Source organism: Phyllostomus hastatus, unplaced genomic scaffold, assembly GCF_019186645.2.
Source record: "Phyllostomus hastatus isolate PE091 unplaced genomic scaffold, TTU_PhHast_1.1 phas_contig_58, whole genome shotgun sequence".
NCBI lineage: Eukaryota > Metazoa > Chordata > Mammalia > Chiroptera > Phyllostomidae > Phyllostomus > Phyllostomus hastatus.
In genome coordinates this window covers 31,798,895-31,814,165 of record NW_025333916.1, presented here as the reverse complement: position 1 = coordinate 31,814,165, position 15,271 = coordinate 31,798,895, and the positions used below count along the sequence as shown (strand labels likewise).

At 39.2% G+C, this 15,271-nt stretch overlaps 1 protein-coding gene across 6 annotated transcripts in view; it reads right to left on the bottom strand.

The window, feature by feature from the left end:
* PDE4D (phosphodiesterase 4D) overlaps nucleotides 1-15,271 on the bottom strand; it is a 1,296,708-nt gene that overhangs the window by 321,541 nt on the left and 959,896 nt on the right. The window contains exon 1 of one of the 6 annotated variants that reach the window (XM_045847962.1): nucleotides 854-1,089. The exons of the other annotated variants lie outside the window; for them this stretch is intronic. Within the exon in view, the coding sequence (XP_045703918.1) occupies nucleotides 854-942 (89 nt within the window). The 5' untranslated portion in view covers nucleotides 943-1,089. Of the gene's footprint in view, nucleotides 1-853; nucleotides 1,090-15,271 lie in introns of those variants that run through there. 6 annotated transcript variants of the gene reach the window in all.

Below are 15,271 nucleotides of genomic sequence, written 5' to 3'. Positions count from 1 at the left end.
GACCTTATTCTTGAGATTTTCCAAACAATTTCACCTCTGTTTGCTCTTGCTGAAATAACTTTCAGTGCTATAGACTAACCAATTAGAAACACAAAATGTGTGAGGGATCAATCTTTTCTTTGTAAGTATCTACAATACTAAAGCAAAGAAAGAAATCAAAGAATTTTCTCAGTGTTTTCTTATTTTTCTAGTTATTTGGTTCAAATAAGCTAACTTGGATATAAAACAAAGGTGCCATTGACAATTTACTAAAGCCATGAGGTTAAGATTTTTCATATGATTTTAGTAGAAACCTTTAAAAATAAAAAAATTAACAAAATATTTACTTGGCTTTCACAATGTCTAATCCCAGACAATATTAAAACTCTGAGTATCACCTAGACCAGAGAGATAATTTCCTATTTTTCCTGAAACACTTATAAACCACACTTAGTATTTGTTGTTGTGGTTGCTTATTTGTTTAATCAAACAAGAATCTTTTCCTGACTCTCAAAGGATTAACTGAAAGTTAGCATGACCAATTTTGGCTATATGAATTTGATTAGGCGTGCTAATGCACTTGTTTTCCAGATGACAGTAATAGGAATACTTTTTTAAAGCTCCCATTTAACCCTCGAAAACAGCTTTTAGAGTTAGTCAACTTCCTTCTACTTCTCCACCTTTCCACATATCCCTGAGCATTTCAAGGTTCATGTCTTCTTAACTCATATTTCTTATACTGTCAATTTAACTCACACTAGAAGCCGAAAAAAATCAAGGCAAGGCAAATACTTGTTTGCAAGGGACCCTACAGCTACAGCAGATGACAAAAAAAAAGTTTTTTTCCCCAGCTACAAAAATAAAGAGCTGATACCTGTAGGACTTTGAGAAACGCAATCTTGATTTAGCTCTTGGCGATGGTCCTAGCACTGTGGCTCCCTGAAGATCCCAAGCAAAAGCCATTGGTAAAGAAGGTGCCGGGGTCGCTGGAAACAGTGGCGAGTCAGAGTTGGTGCAGGGCCCCCGGGCTGGAGGGCCCCACACGGAGCAGGAGGCCCTTGTGGCTGACTGAGGGCATTTCCTCTGTGTGGTGGTACGCACTGACAGCGAGGTGGCAGGTTGGCTGAAGCAGGGCTGGGAAGGATGGCCAGGACTTCCTGCTGCGTGACACTTGCCCTTTGCGACAGAGCTTGCTTCACTAAGACCTTATCTCATGAATAACGTGAGTAACACGCCCTTGCAAATTTGTTTTTAAATTTAGCCCTGACTAAACAGCAGAGTCACATGCCACTCCTGAAAAGCACAATACTCACACGGTGAAAAGTATGACTGAAGTGGGTGAACCTTTTATATCAAGTGTGAAGTTAAAAAAAAAAGTAAACTTCGTTAAAAAAAGAAGTATGTGTCTATGACTGCAAAATTCCACAAAGTTTACTAAATTTTACACAATTGGCTGCCAAGTATCATTTTCTTTATTTCAACTTCTCTTAGTAATATGCTGAACATCATTCCTTCCAGGAGGATTTAATCATCTCCAAATACCAGCACCTTCCTGCAAGTCAGTGTGAAAAGAAAACAGGCAGATCACTTTCAAAGCCTCTGGCTGCTTTTCCCTCAGAGAGATACTGTCACCTTGGGGAGTGAGTCATAATGCATGACTTTGACAATGCAGATCAATTCTCTGGTCCATTTTCTGTTCCCTAGAAACACTTCTTAACTCTCTGATAAACCCCTTAAAACAACTTTCTTTCAAATTAAATAAATTGGTTAAAGCCAAAGAGGGCCTCTCACAGGCTTTGTGAATCCAGCACATTTCAGGAAGGCACATGTTTCAGGATATTGTACCAAGGAGTCAAAGGACCCCGATGCCGTCATCAGTCCTCACCACTGACTGGTATTTAACGTTAACATTGCGGCATAATTCCATCAGTCCCTGTCTGAACGCTGCCCCGCCAGTGACCTCAGCTGTAAACCAAGGCAGAGCTCCACTTCTCTGGGGTAAGATTAGAGAGGCTTGGAGTGCCTGAGAGTGAATTTAACCCACTCTGAACTGGACAAAATTGATCAATAGTTGAGCTTAGTGATCATCATTCTATCTGCCAAAGTTTGAGCCCCTACAGTACAATCTAACTCTTAGGTTCATAAGGGTCCAAAATATTCATTCAGTCTCGTAAAAGATCGTCATTGAACATGACCCTCCATTTCGCAACAGTGTCCAGCAGCGGCGGCGCACCAGGGGTTGTTGAGAACACCACAGGTTCCATATCAGCTTTTGCAATGAGTAATAGAAAACACTTTTACCGTTTCACCTCTTTGTTATCTGACAGATGGGCTAATAGCGTGGGTGAGTGATAGCTGACTGAACAGCAGCAACCCTGGGGAGCCCAGAGTTCAAAAATAAACACGCCGTCTCCGAATCAACTGGCAATCTTGTAATGCTTCACAGATTATACCTTTATGTTTTTGTATACGAATCCACGTTTCACAGGAGCAAATTGGTGGTAACCTTCCTGGGGATCTTTGAGGAGGACTGGGGAGGGTGCCCATACCTATACCAGCCTACCTGTCTCGGTGTGTGAAATTCCACTATTATCATTTTGCTCCTTTATGCTGCAGGGGTCCAGCACAAATAACACCCCCTTTTGTTATTACAAAATCTTTTATTATGGAACCATAAGCCTGTAATTCTGTAACATAACACTATCACACTCAAGCACACTGTATGACATTTTAGGTGAAATGTTCAAAGGAAAACTATAAATTACTACACCCATGTTATTACCCTACTGACCACACTCAAGCAGGCATTACTTCTGGCAGACCCAGCATTTAATTTCCATCTCAGGACAGCTCTCAGGAAATCAAACATTCCTGGCTGAGCTGACACAGAGCTGCACAACTCGTGTTTAGTTGAACGGCTTCATCTGAGACTGAAGTTGGGCAGCGTGAGAGAACAGGGAGTCTGGGTGAGGAGGGCCATGTCCCTTAAAGCTGGTGGGGTGGGGCGGGGGGGATGGACGTGAAGGGAGAGAGGAGGGGGACACAAAGATGAGCCATAGAGCAGGAGGGAAGGTGGTGGCAAAGATTTACTTCTTTCACATTCCATGCAACACAAAACTCATTTTATCTTGTGGCATTTCAAATGCTGTAGGGGAAACAGCACAACTGGCTTATGAAAGTGAAAGCTGCAGCCCATACATGCAGCTTTGGAAGCAGAGAACTATGACTTGCATTGTTATCCCCGTTACACTTGTCACAGTAAGACGGGCCCTATCTTCCCCTGGAGGCTACAGCCAGCAACGGGCATTTTGACTAATACTGGTCTTTTTCTCCATGCCAACTGACACTGCTATAAGAATATCCTGTTAATTGATATGTAATTGATAAAATATAAGGACATAAAAAATGCAGAATGAAGATACTATAGAATGCCTGTTTCTAAAAGAAATGTGCATTGAAGAAGGTGCAAAAGTGTCTTTTACATTATTGCCAAAACATTTATTTTTCCTCCCTCTACCTTCTTAAAAGCAGACATCTAGAACAGTCAAGAAAATAAAAACAATTAAAGTATACATGTGAAATTATATCCAGGAAAATGGAACCTTTGCTCCTTTTTCCTAATGTGAAATTAGATAAAGCCACATGAAGTATCTTCCAATGCTTATATAATTTTTTCCTTAAATCATTACTTACCGCCTCCTTCCCATTTCTTCTGCACAGTTACGCATAATCTCCTTTAGGTTATGAGGCCTCAGCAAGGTCACAGAAATAAGCTACTTATTTCTGAGATTAATCACGAGAAAAGTTAAGCCTTGATTTCAAGTATAGATACCAATACAGGGGTAGGCAAAAGTAGGTTAATAATAATAAATAACATAACAATTAATAAACAAACAATATTACAAGAATAAACCCTGTGTTTTGCATACTCGCAACTGTAAGCCTCCTTTGCCTACCCCTGTATTGTTCTGGGGGACTGGCTAGTACTTCACAGACTTGAGAATTCAGACAGTTGAAAAAACTAAAACAAAATGAACACATTTGCTAGGATGAGCCTTTGCTGTCATCTGTGTTTCAAACAACTGTTTATAACTTTCACTTCATATACTAAAGGATAGAAAAGAAAATGAATAAAACCCTTTTGAATATTTTAATGTGTCATATATTAAGTATTTACTTTTCAGGAGAATTTTAGTAAAAGCATGAATGAAGGGACGAGAGAAGTTCCATCCCGAGCTCATTCTTCTGTTATATGTTGGAAACTTACACCCCAGGGAGAACCAGGCCCTGAAATTTGAACTTTGCCTCCACCCAGTTGGTGCCCACATAATTCTTAACCTCCCTAAAACGCAACAAGATGCCCCTTCCTGCCAATAACTTAGATGTTATGTTCTGCAAAACTAAATAAGGCATCTTTCTTTGCTCTTGAATATTTCTGAGATTTTGGTTCCAAGATTTTAGATGTTACAAATGGCAAATTTGGTGTTTGGTGCCTGACACAGAAGCTCAGAATTGTGTTTGTAGAAGATAGCTACCATCATTTACATTGAAAACCCCAAATTTAAAAGTGGGAGAATTTAAATTCACATAGGCATTTATTTACAAGCCAAGTGACTGTTTGACAGGTGGAGGGGGAAGGTTTAAGCTAAACTCGAGAGAAACGAAGTTACACCAGTGGAGTTGCATTATGTCGAAATACATTGCCCCAGGAAACCAGGGCAGGCAGAGATACGGGTCCAGGATAATGTTGTCTTTTGAAATAGTCACCAGTTGCAGCAGAAGTTAACAGAGAAGCAAACAACTTCATCTCACTTTTATTTATTATCTACCTCTGATAAGAGGTAGATAATAATAACTCAATTATTAGGGTAATAATTCAATTTTTAGGGTAATCTGTTGCAAAAGAATGTGTCAAAAGAAAATTTTACAATTGGACTTGTGCACTGCTGACAGCTGGTGTTCATCCAGTATAAGTAATTGTGGTTTAAGCAAGGTTTCTTTTATTAATTACATTAATGCATTATCATAATTAACTGTCAATTATTACTCCAAATGGAAATGCTGCAAAATAGCGGTAGCACTTTCTTTGAATTACTTTCAAATAGTCATTGTCAATCTTACGTGTTTCTACCTGATTTAAAGTAGAAGCTTTACTCAATTATTTCATGTTCTGAAACAGGACAATTATTAATTAATGGTACTCTGTAGCCTTAAGAGTATTAGGAAAGCGTTCCCTGTGTTTTAAACTGCTACAGTACATCGTTTATTCATATGTGTCCTATGAACAAAAGATAAATAAAGCTGTGGATTGTGAATCAAAATGCTTTAGTATGCACTATGGTTACCATCTAAATTAGAGTATATTTGAAAATGTTTTAGCAATCTGCATGATAATTAAGTCAAGCCCTTTCTATCCAACAAGGTACTAAGTTCGTTCTAAATACTTGGATAAATGGTATTAAAGGAAAAATTCAAGGAGAAAGAAATGGGGGAGAAGGGAAATATAGTTTATGTTTATTAAGCATCTATTAAATAATTGACAAAGTCCAAGGTAGTTTTTTTAAGTAATCAACAGGAACTATTTCTAGAGTCAAATTATTTAAAATTTTGAAATTAATATAGGTTAGTCACTTGAAATAAAAGAACTAAACATGATATTTTAAAATGTGTATAAAATGTCCTGGGGTTAGTAATTGTCTGAGGTTCTGTATATGAATATTTTGAAAGTCAGAAAAATTATTTCTTGTCAATGTTAGACTCATTAGTGCAGACTGAAAAAAAAATCACCCTTAACTACTAATTGGTGAGTAAAATAGTAAATACAGAATTTCACCTTGAAAGCCACTTTCTCCAGGAAGCCTTCCCTGCTTTCCCATACTGGGGGATGCCTCCACAGCACCCTGTACTTCATCTTTGTCACTGGCAGTGCATGTGCAGTTATTTTTTCAATATCTGGCTTCCCTCCCAGACCTAAACATCATTAGGGCGTAGATCATGCTGCTTTCAGACTGGATCCCCAGTGACTAGAAAATGGCCTGGAAAAGTAAGTCACAAAATGTTTGTCTAATGAATGAGCAAACCAGCCATCTCCTGGCTACTTGAAGATAAGACACATCACCTGCATTATATTCTTTTATGTTCCTGATTAGGAGCAAAAAAATCACCCTGGGTAATGTAGGTAAAATTTAGTTATTTTCCCTTTCTTTAGATGTTCTCTCTGACAAAGCTATGATTGTAGCAATCAATCAACCATTAAAACCGGAAAATCCACTGTCATTCTTATGACCTAATGAGTTACAGGCCTGTCCCAGAATAATTTTGTTGTTGTTACTGTTTTTTTTTGTTGTTGTTGTTGTCTTGTTTTCATGAAACAGCATTGGGAAAATAAATGTTCAGGGCAGCCTAGTAGAGGGGATTAGGGGCACGGTTGTGACATTAACTTGCCATGTGACCTTCAGCACTGTTGCCTGACCTTGCTAGGTTTCGCTCTTATACAAATCAGAACCACTGCACAGAGTTTTTGAGAGGAGTGAACAGGGTACTTTATAGGAGAGCACTTTGAAAATGCCATACAAGATGTTGGGCACCACTACTGATAATGTTTGTAAGCTCTGTGGAGAACTAGGAAAGCTATTTTTGTATTGTTAGAAACATTTCCAGTTTTAAAAATTGTCCTCTAAAATGGGTCACCTCATGAGCATGGGAAGCAGGCATACCATTTTACTGGTTTCAACAAGGGTTTTAGCCCTGCCCAGGGTGGCTCAGTTGGTTGGAGCATCCTTCTATAAACCAAAAGGTCTTGGGTTCAATTCCTGGTCAGGGCACTTACCTAGGTTGCAGGTTTTATCCCTGGTGGGGGCACGTAAGGAGAAAGCAACCAATTGATGTTTCTCTCTCACATCAGTGGTTCTGTCTCTCTTTCTTCCTCTCTCTAAAAGTAATGAAAAAAAAATGTCCTCAGGTGAGGATTTTTAAAAAGGGTATTATTGAGTTGGACTCATAGATAGAGAGCAGGCTGACAGCTGTGGGTAGGGAGAGCTGGGGGTGGATGGAGGGACTGAGAAAAAAGAAAGAAATCATGGACATGGACAACAGCTTCATGAGAGGTGGGAGGTGCGAGTGCCGGTTGAAGAGGGCATGGGGGGCTAAATGGTGATGGGAAGAAATGTGCATAAAAAAGACACCAGAAAAAAAGGATATTTCTGACAAAATTAATTCATTAATAATTTATAAAAACAATTACATTTTGGATTTTTTTCATATGTAATTACAAAACTAATTTTGTCAAGTACAATAGCTTGAGTGTAAATAAATTCAGGACAGAACACACTGAAAACAAAAATAAAATAAACAATAAAAAATTTCAGAATTTTAGATGCATACTATTTATCCTTACCCAGCTGCAAAAGGCTCAGAAATGATACATTCAGCACAATCAAACCGGAACGGTGTCCATCTCCACATAGAAGCCTACACAGGAAATGCAGAATCCGACAGTGAACGGCACTTCTCACCCCTGACATTCAGAAGGCCTGGTCACCTCAAGCAGAGATGATTGAATATCCTTGATATGAGTTCCCAATGAATTTCTAAGAGCTACTTTGAATAAATCCTGAAATAAGTTCCTTTCTTTAATTTTGTATGTTATTGATTATGCCTTTAAGCTAATGGCTCTTCAGAAGGGAACGCTTCACTGTGGAAAACTCTGGGCAGTTTCTATTACTAACTTGATGTTACAGAAATAAATATTAAAACAAGAACACATTAAAAAGGGTATCAATATCTAGTTTTGATGAACAATTTTTTTCCTTATTTGGAGTCTTTTTATTTTAAGTATATAAGGACAGAATATGAAGCTGTTGTATTTTAAAGGTTAAATCCTATAACAAAATCTTAATGCTTTACTTGCAGCGTGAAAACCTTCTATTGGTTCTGTGTACTAGAACTAAAATAAATAAATAAATAAACAAACAAATAAATGGCAAGGAATTCTACTAAAATTGTCCAAAATCCTGGGTTTTGCCTAAATATAGAAGCATTTCTATTTATTTTTTGGAAACGTACGGGACCCTGAAGACAGGTTGTTTTAAGTGACAAAGTGCTTGCCACCATGGCTCCAACCCATGCTGCCCTCATTGTTGACCGACCACGCACCAAATAAGGACACAAATGGCCTCTTTCAGCTTTTAGAACTACGTTAACAAACAAGCAAAAGCAATGATGAAATTACCAGGCTGAAAAAACCAAAACGGTCCCTTGGGAGGAAAAAAAAAGACCCCAAATACCAAGAATCTCTAAATAACAACAATCTCTTGCGTTCAACTTTGGCACTGTGACTTTTTTCCATGACAGTGTTCAATATCTCGCTAAATCTGGAGAGTCATTTATCAGAGCCAACATTCACAGACTTTCCCATTTCTGGGCACTTGCCGCTGACCCGCAACCCACAGGTCCCCTTTGTCCCTCTGACAGGATCTGGGCTTGGGCTGAGCTCGTGAAGCAAACATCTCCACAAGGTCGGGTGCTTTTCAAATTCCTTATTTTTATTATAATGGCATCAGTGGCTTATTTGGTATTTATGGTAAGGGCTTAACATATATGTTATGTTATCCTCACAGCAATCTATCTGAGTTTGGTCTTATTTTCATTCTATGGTACAGCTCAGGGCATGGAGGCTTAGAAAGGTGAAGTAACTTGCTCCTGTGATCTTACAGCCTGGACTGGCAGATCTGAGATGCACGTTGAAGTCCCTCAGATTAGAAAACATATGCTCCTAAACAATAAATGTCTAGATTATAAGTGAGTGAAGGAATACATCAAGAAGGCCTCTTTCTTTGGAGTTAAATCATGGAGGAAATTTTGACTTTTCACAGGAGGAATGGGTAACAGGTAAAGTAGCTACATTATCTTCATTATTCTTTTTTTTAAGATTTATTTATTTATTTTTAGAGAAGGAAGGGAGGGAGAAAGAGAGAGAGAGAGAGAGAGAGAGAGAGAGAAGGATCAATGTGCGGTTGCTGGGGGCCGTGGCCTGCAACCCAGGCATGTGCCCTGACTGGGAATCGAACCTGCGATGCTTTGGTTCGCAGCCCATGCTCAATCTTCATTATTCTTAACTAGTCCTCAGGCAGACATTACTATTGCCATTTGATAGACAGAGCTTCTGAGGCTTGGAGACGTTGGATAACTTGGCTGATACTACAAGACTGATAAATGATGGAGATGTGAGTCCAAGTCAGTTTCGACTGTCTTGAATCTTATCCCCATTGTAGCTAGATTACCCAAGCCCTTTAAATTCCTATTCTAGGGACAAGATTAGTCTACTGCTCTGGGTGGTACTGTAGGTGGAGGCTGAATGGCTCGACTGTGATCAGTAGAGAGTTCCTGAGGCGGAGAGAGAGGAGGCCGGGCAGAGTACCGTAAGGCTTGAGGAAAAGTGACAGTGTCAGACTTTGTATATCCTACGCATCGCTCTGCATTTTTCCTATGTATATTTTACACAGAAGAGGAATATTAACACTTCTTAATCCATCCAACCAGTGGCAGCAGTTATTCGGAGCTAAAATAGAAATCTGGGTTTTTGAGTAACCATGAAAGAAAGCAGAGTTTATGGTAGTTACATGTTTTTGTTTCCTAACAGGATGAGTATTACTGCAAGGCGCCATTTTCTAGCTGTCCCTCAAAACTACCTAAGACAGGTATAACTGACACAGTTAGGACATTGATCCAAGGCAAAAGGGCAGTTCTGGCTACTGCTTTCGCTGCCATCACAAGCTTCACTTCTGTTGGTTCTAAGGAGGTAAGTGACCTTCCTTACCTCCCAAGCTTGGTAGGTGGTAAGTAATGTGGCCTTGATTAAGACTTTAGCTTACCTCTAAATTTTAGAGAATACAATATTTCTAAGTTAGGGACTTCCTCTACTAAACTTATGGCCTTTAAAATGCAGATGTTGGGGTGGGGGGTGGGAAGGAAGGGGAAGGGTCCACAAGGAACAGGTACAAAGGACCCATGGACAAAGCCAAAGAGAGGAAGGACTGAGGGTGGGAGGTGGTGGGAGGTGGGGCGGGGGCAAGTGGTGGTGGGAAAATGGAGACAACTATACTTGAACAACAGTAAATAAATAAATAAATAAAATAAAATGTTCCACTGAGAGGGGGAAATAAAATAAAATGCAGATGTAAATTTGAGAAGAGATTGTTGTTTTTTTCATTGGTCAGATGATAACAAGTAAAATAATTGATTTACAGCAAATTTTGATCTAAATTCGACATATTTTAGTTTGATATATAAACTATAGAGGACTGAAGGGGTGGAATTTACATACAAAAATAAAATAAATTATGGACAAAGAAACAGAATCGTAACTGTGGATTTTTAAGTACTATTGGACACTAGATAATGAAATGTTTGGGGCAGGAAGTATTTTTCTAGATATTCTAAAAGTGACCCTAACCAAATCACAACATCCTAAAAGATACAGCCTTATATTAGTTTCCATATGAAATTTCATTCCGTCCTTCTGTTTTTCCTCCATCTCCCTCCCTCCCTTCCTCTGTTCCTCTCTTCTTTTTCCCTTCTGCCCTCCCATCCATTCCTAAATATATACTAGGTGTCTACTGTGTGCTGGGTATTACGTTAGATGCATACTGATGGTGCAATCAATGGTGAACACAATGTCCAAATGAAGCTTAGAGCCGAATGCAGTGAAAACTGAAACTCAAGGCTTATAAAAGTGGACTGGGCTTATCTTTTCAAAACATACCAAGGCAGAAGGAAAAGGAAGGACATTCAATACTTACAGAAATGGAAAATTACTTCAGCTCATTCATGAGAAAAAGTATGTAACTAAGAAGAAGGTGATTTTTCAGACGACCAACATTTAAACAAGTCAAATGAGGTATTTTGAGTAAAACACCTTTCGCAGCCCTTTGCCCAGGGGAAACACCTCTTCACTGCCAGTCTATTCTAAATACGTTTAACTGGGATGGGTGTGGGAGAGACACATGTACAGAGAAGTTCTTATTTCATGCCTGGTGCTGAGGGTGGGTCTCAGTCAGGGTAGGGAAAGATCTGGTCCCTCTTTACAGAGACTTGCAACTGGGAAAAAATCTCACATCATAAAAATGTCTCTATAAGCTATCCTGGCCAACGTTTTCTCAATCAAATGTATTAGGGGTGCTCACGACATTAAAACTGACAAGCTGCCCTTGGCATGTTTCTTTCATAAACAGAGAGACAAACAAGCATGCCGTAAGTTGGGTGTTCAGCTCTGCAATGGTCCGGATTGAGCTGAATCACAGATGTCTAGAGCACCAAGTTGATGGGCATGGAGCACTCGTCTCGGGGAAAAAAAAGTAGAATATGCTTCTTGCCACATCAAAAGCTATTTTTCACAATAGTATTATGAACATTTTGAAAAATACATAAAAGTTGAAGGGATTTTTACAGGGAACATGTGTGTATCCACCACTTAGCTTCAGCTACTCTACCAGTCACGTTTCAGACATTGTTTCTTAACAGGTGGTGATTATATTGCACTTGAGAAACGAGAACCGTACTGTTAAAATAAGTTCATCGGAAAATATTTATGGACTGTATATTATGTTGAACCTAAATTACAAGCCCCTGTGCTTTATTTTTAGTCTTCACAGAGGAAAAGACAATGAGGGTTTTTTTTTCTATGTAATGTCAAGAATATAATACATTTGAACTACTAAGTCTTACCAACAAAAATAAATTAATGACAAAAAGTAAACATCAAAGATATGCTCCAAAGTTATGAATGATCAAAATCAATATCCATTTAAGTGATGAAACTGCCAACCACGAGGTTTTATTCCACTTTAGTCGTAGGTAATATGTTTTCTGAATTGTTTCCCATGAGATAATTCTTAGTAAATTATGAGTTCAGTCAGGTGGTTAGGAATGGAATGGTTGGGATTATTCCATGGTTACTGATATTTTACAAAATATCCTATAAAATCTTTAAGTCAGGAGATGCTTCAATAAGTGAGAACTTTTGTTTTTTTATGTGGGTTTTATTTTTTGTTTCCTTTTCTTATATTTTAAAATAAATATTATATGAATGTTAGGTCTAGTTTGTTACAGACAAGAAAGATACTTTGCTTTTGTAATAAATGAAAAAACCATCAATGAATCTATTTTTAATCTACTATTTTTGATGTGTCTATGAAAAGTCAGCTTACTATCTTCTCAGCAACTTGAGATGCAGGTGAAGGTCAAAACACATCCCCAGAGTAACAGAGGAAATCTACTTTTAGTCTTTATGAAACTAAAACCTCATACAAATAATTACCAAACACCCTCAGGTCATGTTTGCAGTTGGATACTTGAAAAGGAATAATCAAGGAGGAGCAGATACTGCAGTCATGTCCCACTAGCTGGGACTCTTGGGTACTAGGACTGTGGAGCACCTCAAACTCAGATAATTGTCTCATACATAGTTCACACATTGATTGCTGAGACGTTAAAAGGGTCAGAGAGAGAAGTGCTGGGAAGCCAGAGAAGCATACACTCCATCACAAGTACTTTGACTTTTACAGAAGACAGAGCAGTCTGTCCTTCCGTGGTAAGAAGAGCCTGGGCTGGAAAAAAAGCAAACAGAAAGAAGCTAAGTTTTTAAATAGATTTAGAGACCTATGTCAAGCCAATATGAAAGGAAATACTGGTCTATGAAAAGAGCTAGATGTTGGCACAGCGCCCCCTTGTGAAGAAAGAGCCAAGAGCTTCAACTAACCATAAGGGGTATTTGCTTAGCCTTCATCTTCTGGTGACTGACTTCCAAGCCTTGGCGAGGATGCATATGTGGGTATGGGTGATGCACAGGTTTGGTGTCCTACTTCTCTGTTATTAAATGTGTACAGAAATATTTTATGTGATTGTGCTTCTTAATGGTAATGTTTTAAAAAGAATTTCCCCAAATAGGGAACCAGTCTCTATGCTTGTTCCCGCTATTCCAGAAACTTGCTCTCTCTCCATTTCTCCATTTGACAAAAGAAAATTAAAAATTGGAGATTATATAAAAAAAACCACTTTTCAATTCATTTAAAAAGATGAAATCATTTACTTATACCTTGGAGGTATTGTGGGTTCAGTTCCAGATCACCACAATAAAGTGAGTATTGTAATAAAAGTCAGTCATAATCTTTTTGCGGGGGGAGGGTCTTGCCTTCAATTTGTAAAAAAATATAACATCTGTGAAGCACAATAAAGTGAAGTGCAATGAAAGGAGGTATGCCTGTAAAATGTTAGCATGCTTCTGAGTGCCATTTGAAAATGTCTTAGTCACCTGAAGCTTCACAGGACAGCCACTGATAAAAATATTACCATTTTAGTAATGTGAGAACTGGGAGCATTCTTATGTGCTTGAATTAGCTCTTCAATTAGAATAAAAATTTTATTCATGTAAATGATTCTACTGATTTACAGTTATCTGGCTAACTGCTCAGCAGGAAAAATCAAATTCTGGATGCTTCCTTAAAAGCGGAAATTACGCCGGAATGTGATATAATATATGCAAGAAGAATTGTGCTTTACCTGATAATCTGACTCAAAATGTGAGAGACAATGATTTGTTTTCACATTCAGCTAAAGGGTTGATTGGAAGGTAGTACAGTCTTCACTTTGCCTGTTGCTGGCTAACTATGTCATACAAAACATGCTCTGAACCCTGAGCCAGGTAAGTAGAAAAGTGTGGATGAACCCAAACCATTAGTGAAAAACACTGACAACACCAAAAGATGGCTTTGGGAGGTGCTCCATAATCCTCACTGGTTTTTCCAAAGTGACCCCAAATAAACATGTAGGGAAAGTTAACAGCCTATACAAATGCAGTCAAGACAAGTCCCCAAGGCCCTCCTCCTTGCAATCAAATTGTCATCACTATTCAAGCTACTACTATCTAGATACTCTGCTGTGCTCTCTACTAGAAGCTCAGGCTGTTCGTTGGTGAGCATCCTTGTGCCGATATGGAAAAGAGAACATAAGGAAGAGAAGGGACAAGTATGTGCAGAAACCTATTCATATTCAGATCTTGTGCAAAGGGCTTTCACATAGGCTGGTAAAAGACTAACGCCTCCCAGTTATACTTCTATCCCGACATTTTCCCTGATTTCCAAGATAGTATACCCACTCGCTTCTTGAATGTTGACATTTGCATGTTCAATAGTCTTAGGTTGAATTCCTCCCAGGCAGACCCTGCACAGTCCTGGTGTGGGCACTTCATCTGGACTGGAGGCAGGGAGGTAATTGTAGGAAGTTAGGAGTGCACTGTGCAGGAAGGGAGAAAAAGTCAATATGAGCAAATGACCTTAGTCTTCCTAGGAACCCTGTGAGGGACCATATACACATGCCTCAGATTGTCTCACTGACATACGTGGGGAACACGGGGTGTCCTTCTGCATTACCCTCATACAGTCTAGGAAATCCACTTTCACTGGAAAAAGCCCCCAGGTGCCTGAGTTGAGAGACGGAACACACAGGCACTGCCCACCAAAGTTTCGGATGAACCCTGGGGTGGGTCAAGGGGAAATGGGAGGGAGCTCAAAGAATTTGCCATAAATAGGCCTCTCAAACTTAAGGTGCCCAGTCTGAGTTTTGGGTTCTGTTCCTGTCACCTCACCACTAAACCTACTCTTCCCTCAACTTTCCCCAACTCAGCAAATAAAAACTTAAGTTTCTATTTTTTTTCAGGCCCAAATCCTTGAATCATCTCTGACTCATTTCTTTTTTTTTTCCTTACCCTATGTAAAAATTCATCATCAAGTTCTGTCAACTATGTTTTCACATTGTAGTCAGAGTCTGGCCAGTTCTCTCTGCCTCCTCTGCCACAGCCCCTGTCCAGGTCACCCGTGTCTCTCGCTCAGACTATTGCAGTGACTTCTTAGCCATTTTTCTTTTCACTCTTGCTCCAAGTCTGTCTTCACAGAATACTCAGAGTGATCCTTTGAAAATGCATGCCATTTCTCTGTTCAAAACCCTCTACTAGTTTTCCTCTTCACTTGGAATAAATCCAAAGTCTTCAAAAGGCTTTCAAAAGCCCTTGCCTCTCTCCCTGACCCATTTCACTTCTCCTCTCCCCTTTGACTTCTTGGTTCCACCCATACTGGTCTTCTTCCTGCTCCTTGAATGCAATGTACTGGCTCCTACCTCAGGACCTTTGCACTTGCTACTTCCCCTTCCTGAAATACTCTTCCTTCAGATACTGGCATGGTCCTTTCGTTTTGCTGAGGTTAACATGTCAGTTTAATATAGAGGACTACCTGTTCTGACT